Raw genomic sequence first — 5598 nt, 5'->3', positions numbered from 1 at the left:
GAGTGTCGGTTCAGGGGAAAATGCTCAAAGTGCGGCGGTCGGCACGTGGACACTATGTGCGACCCTAACTGGAAGCCCAAACCGATCGAAGGCGGACAGGCCACGAACGCTTCGCACACGTTAGAAGCTCATGGGCTAATGACAGCTGTCTCCCATCTGAGCACTGTCCTCCTACAAACATTTCGCGCATGGGCAGTGGCGGACTCCAGGTGCCTGTACATTCGAGGTATCGTGGACAGTGGAAGTTCCAGGAGGACCTCGCCCGAGAACTTGGTTTGAAGGAGGTGGCACAAGTGGTGATCGGCATCCATACGTTCGCCTCTGGATCGGACTGCGACTATCAAGCGGAGCGTGGTTGAGGTGACTGTTAGGAGCCAGTACGGTCATGAAGAGATTACTCTTGCGGCCATCGTTGTACCTCTGATTTGTAAAGACATCGAAGAATCACCAGTTGACAGTGAACATGTGGTGGAACTGGGGGACTGCGGGGAGCAGATCGACGACATTGTTGCTTTTCCTGGCATCCCTCAAGTCAGTGGCATCAGTCTGCTAGTCGGATCTGATCAAGTGTCAAAACTAATCTCAGGAGAAATCCGCCGCTATGAAAGACAGCAAGAACTGGTTGCGGTAAAGACTAAGTTGGGTTGGACCTTCCAGGGCCCAAGTGCTATGAAGTCTCTCACCGCACGGCAAGCTGACAGCCTCATAGTGCTGAGGACAAACGTTAACTGCATGACCATACAAGACGAAGAGATACGGCGAATTTGGAAGGTCGAAAACACAGGCATCAACGAAAACCCCTCATCAACGCTTGCGAACAATGAAGTACTGGCAGAGTTACAGCGTACCATAAACATTGCCAACGGGCGTTATGAGGTGTGCCTCCCATGGAAGCACATCGACGTCCCCTTACGTGACAATCGCGATATTGCGGAGAAAAGACTGAGGCGGTTGGTAAATCGGCTGGCACATGATGACGAGCTGATTACAGAATAGGACAAAAATATTCGAGCCTATCTGCTGAGCGGCCATGCTGAACCAGTGCCTGCATCTGGGTCGAAGCCATCCAAACGCGTGTACTACATGCTCCATCGTGAGGTCATCCGACTTCAGTCAACGTCAACGAAAATGCGGGTCGTCTTTGACGCGTCATCGCATTCTGGCTCTTGTACATCTCTCAATGACCCCATAGAAAAGGGGCCAAAGGTGCAACCAGACTTGTTGGACGTATTGATCCGCTTCAGAATGCACTCAATTGAAATTACTGCGGACATAGAAAAGGCTTTTCTGCAGATCAGCGTTGACGAACGCGACAGGGATGCCTTGCGTTTCTTATGGTTTGACAATGTGCCGCAGCGGAAGAACTTAACCCTCAGTACGAACATTGTGGAATGGCGGATGCAGCGTGTACCTTTCGGCACATCGGCTACTCCATTCCTGCTCGCGGCAACGCTACTCTATCATTTCAACTGCGTCACCGGTGGTCTGCAGAAGACGGCTGAGGTCCTGGCCTCATCATTCTATGTTGACGACCTTCTGACCGGAGCAGCGGACGTCGAGTCAGCAATTAAGCTCTACAAGGAAGCAAACGACATCACAGAGAAAGCGAAAATGCGCCTATGCAAGTGGGCTTCTAACTGTGCAACTCTTCAAGACGTTTTTGCTCCAGAGGAGAGGGTTGTCCCGAACAGTGACTGCAAAACGACAAAGGTGCTTGGGGCGGTGTGGGACAAAAGCGAGGATACACTTTCGTGTAGTTTAGACTCAATCCTCAACTACGTCGATCGCCTCACAGGCACCAAACGCAACGTACTGCAAGCTGCAGCCAGGATTTACGACCCTCTCGGCTTCCTTAACCCGTTCACCGTGCGAGCAAAAATGCTGTTCCAGGCTTTGTGGATTGAGGAGAATCAGTGGGATTCACCTCTGTCAGAAGACAAGCAAAAACTGTGGAACGAATGGTGCAACGAAATTCCGGAACTGACAAAGGTCAGCGTGGACCGTTGCTTCCTGCCAAGCGGTCACAGAAATCCCCAACTCCACATATTTTGTGACGCAAGTCCCAAGGGCTACGGGGCTGTAGCGTATCTTCGAGTTGAGAACAAAGACGGAACTGTAACATCAACAATTGTTCTCTCTAAATCTCGAGTAGCCCCCCCTTAAAAAGTTGACCCTGCCTCGCCTGGAACTAATGGCTCCGTTGATCTGCTCGAGAATGTTGAACTACCTTACGCGGATCTGCACAGGATTGGATTTTGACTACTTCCTATGGTCGGACTCAATGATTGCGCTTTGGTGGGTAAGAAGACCCCCGAGTGAATGGAAACAGTTCGTGAGCAACCGCGTTGAGGAAATTCAGCAAAAGACCGATCACCGAAGATGGAAACATTGTCCGGGGACGGACAACCCTGCCGATTGTCTTACTAGAGGCATGCCAGCGAGGGCACTGGTGGTTAGCAGCACCTGGTGGCAGGGACCCGCCTGGCTTCATCTCGACTCGTCAAGTTGGCCAAACAGCGACGTCGAATGGGACGACATGACGAACGACGAGAGGAGTTTCAAATCTAACATCCTGCAAGTTTCGGTGTCACCGAATTCTGCAATCATTGATGCAGAGAAATACAGCAGCCACCGGAGACTGACAAGAGCTTGGGTCCTACGCTTCGAGCGTAACGTGCGATGCCGTAACGGTCGATTGGTCGGCACTCTAACGGTCAAGGAGCTCAACGACGCGGGTAACCTTTGGGTAAAGCAGGCACAGGCTGAGCATTTCGCCGAGGAGGTTAATCTGCTACAGATGGGTCATCCAGTGACACCTGATTCGAAGTTGGCCAATCTACGACCGTATCTGGAAGACAACGGCATCATACGCTTACGGACGAGACTACAGTTCGGAGCAGATGGAGAGGACGTGAAATGTCCAATCCTACTTCCCCGCGCGCATCACTACATGAAGCTTGTTGTGGAACGTGCTCATCACAGAACACTGCACGGAGGCTTGCAGGACACATTGAACGAAGTAGGAGAGCGCTGGTGGATTCCACAAGGCCGACAACTAACAAAAGCACTCATATTCCGATGCATCACCTGCTCGCGTAATCGAGTCAAGGCAGCTTCAGCTCCCACTGCTCTACTGCCATCTGACAGAACAGACACTACACAAGGGAAGGGATGACAAAGTCCGAGCATGTACAATAAAACTGCCAACGGTGAACGTGACAAGACCGGTACAGCTACTATACCCCCTTGAAGCATTGCTGGAATTACTCATTCGACGGGGGAGGATGTGTAAATACGTTTAAAATGTACTATCATTGGACGACGAAGTTGAAGCGATATCATGAACCACATGACATCGAAGGACTTCTTCATTTTTTCTGATTCTCTTGTTGGGTTGTGTGGCACGTAGGAGTAAAGCTCCACGTAGTTTTTTTGACTGAGTCTCTCTGGCCTATCTTTTCGGGGCTAACTTGGGGTATTCTTGTGGATGCAACGCCGTTCCCGCTCAACGTAATTAACAGGCATTTGTCTAGGAGAATGTCGTGCTGGATAGAATCAAACGCTTTCCTAATGTCAAGAAATACTCCTAGAGTAAATAACTGATTTTCAATATTTTGCACGATTTTTCTTTGACACGTAGTAATGCCTGTTCGGTTGGTTTTCCTTTTCGAAAGCCGTATTGGATTGGGGATATCATATTGTATTTCAAAAGATTCTCTGAAAACCTATAATTAACCACTCTCTCAATATTTTTGAAAATACGGGGAGGGCAGAGATAGGTCTGTAGTTGTTCAAATCATTTATACTTCCCCCTTTACGGATAATAGTTACTCTTGCTATTTTTAGTACATTCGGAAAAACTCCGGTTTGTAATATACAATTGCACATGTACAGGGTTGGCCACACTTAAAAGTATCGCGGGAGCGCATGACCTGCAAGTATGCCAGCGCCGCGTAACGGATGCTCCTGGGTTTGAGACCTCGCGCCTAGCGAACATTCGCCACCTCTCGGTTGGGTCCGTCATTGCTCTCGTGGCGCCGGCGGGCGGGGAGACCCACCTGCTGTTGCTATTCAATCTCTGCTGACGATGTTTTGATGAGTGCGTGGCGCGGCGTAATCTTTTACGACATCAACGTCTTATCGGGATCAATAAGGAAAGTGAAACAGACGAATGTGATGACATACGATGCATCCTTCGCAACGAACAGATGACAATACATTACAATAAACAATTACTACAAGTACAGTTCCAAAATCGAAGATTTAACAACACCGTTTTAACACAGTTCTCGCGCGGAGAGTGCCTTGCTTTTAATTTTATCTATTCGAGATTATTTTTAGGATGGATTAATGACATGTATACAAAAGAGATGCGAATTTGGCGATTCGTTGGCAACCCAGCTCTGAATTGTGTTCGGCAATAGAAACTTGTAGCTGAATTCACCTCTAAATGAAAATGTTCGTGGATCAACGTGTCGGGCTGCTTCCATCCGTTAGTGCACCCCACACTCATTCTGCGTCAAATGCTCCGACGTCGGTGCTAGCCTTTATTCGTGACTTTCATTAACCTCGCATGTACAGGCTAATTGAGCTGATCACTTTCCGCCCAAAACAATAGGCCCCATCCCTACGGAAAGGCGAACTAACCGTGCGCAACAAAGCTCACCGTAGGCTTGACGACGAGGAATCTCAGTTCGCTTTAGAGACATTGTGGAAAACCATTCATGTGATCCTTTATCAGAATCAACAGACACATGCATACGTATCAACTGAGTATACTTAAATGTTGCTCGCATTTTTCTCTTTTTCTCAGCTCCTTACGTATTCCACAGACTAGCAGCTCTAGGTGATATAAGCTGCAGGAACAAATCAGAACCGCGAATGATATGAGGAGACACAGGAAGGTTAAATTCAAACTATAAAAGCTTCATTGAACCCAGGCTGCACAATGTACTGAAAGTCGTGCGCAATGGGGGTGGACGGGTAGGTGGAAGGCCTTAAACAGACCCGTGAAACTAAAGAACATTGATAAGACACATACCGTCCACCCCTATTGCACTCGACTTTCAGTACATTGTGCTGCCTGGGAAGTATCCCGTGGCCTCATTTGCAACCATGCCCCGTCGGTTAACAGAAACTCAGCGACAAGCCATTATTGAAATGGATGGCATGATGTCCCAACGCGAAATTGCATCTGTCATGCATTAACGTCCTGCAACTGTGAGCAGGATCGTCCGTGCTTACGTAAATGAGGGTAGAATCAGAGACGCCCCTCGGGGTATCCCGAGTCACGCAACAACCCAAGGGGAGGACCTCGGGATTGTTGCGGCAGCCGTAGGCGACCCATTTATGACTGCCCGTGAGATTCGCGACGAGCTGCAACTTGAGGCGAGTGAAAGGACGATCCGAAGGCGGTTGCACGACGCAGGGGTTAACTCGCGCGTCGCGGCAATAAAGTCGGCACTTGACGCCGCCCACAAGCAACAGCGACTCCTCTTCGCTGAGGGCCACGACCATTGGAGCGCCCACGACTGGAAGCACGTTGTCTTCACCGATGAGTGCAGCTTTTGCACCAGGTGGGACCAGCGAATGAGGGTC

The 5598-nt window shown here is 49.5% G+C and overlaps 2 protein-coding genes across 2 annotated transcripts; both read left to right on the top strand.

Annotated features, from left to right (window-relative positions):
- The first annotated feature begins 1128 nt into the window (after positions 1–1128).
- LOC135395840 (uncharacterized) lies at positions 1129–2163 on the top strand. Its single transcript, XM_064626929.1, has one exon. The coding sequence runs from the start codon at positions 1129–1131 to the stop codon at positions 2161–2163; it is 1035 nt and encodes a 344-aa protein (XP_064482999.1).
- A 52-nt stretch (positions 2164–2215) lies between these two features.
- LOC135395839 (uncharacterized) lies at positions 2216–3175 on the top strand. The gene has a single exon (XM_064626928.1). It carries the CDS (start codon positions 2216–2218, stop codon positions 3173–3175), a length of 960 nt encoding a protein of 319 aa, XP_064482998.1.
- The last annotated feature ends 2423 nt before the right edge of the window (positions 3176–5598 follow it).

This window comes from Ornithodoros turicata, chromosome 5, assembly GCF_037126465.1.
Source record: "Ornithodoros turicata isolate Travis chromosome 5, ASM3712646v1, whole genome shotgun sequence".
Taxonomy (NCBI): Eukaryota; Metazoa; Arthropoda; class Arachnida; order Ixodida; family Argasidae; genus Ornithodoros; species Ornithodoros turicata.
This window is presented reverse-complemented; position numbering and strand designations above follow the sequence as displayed.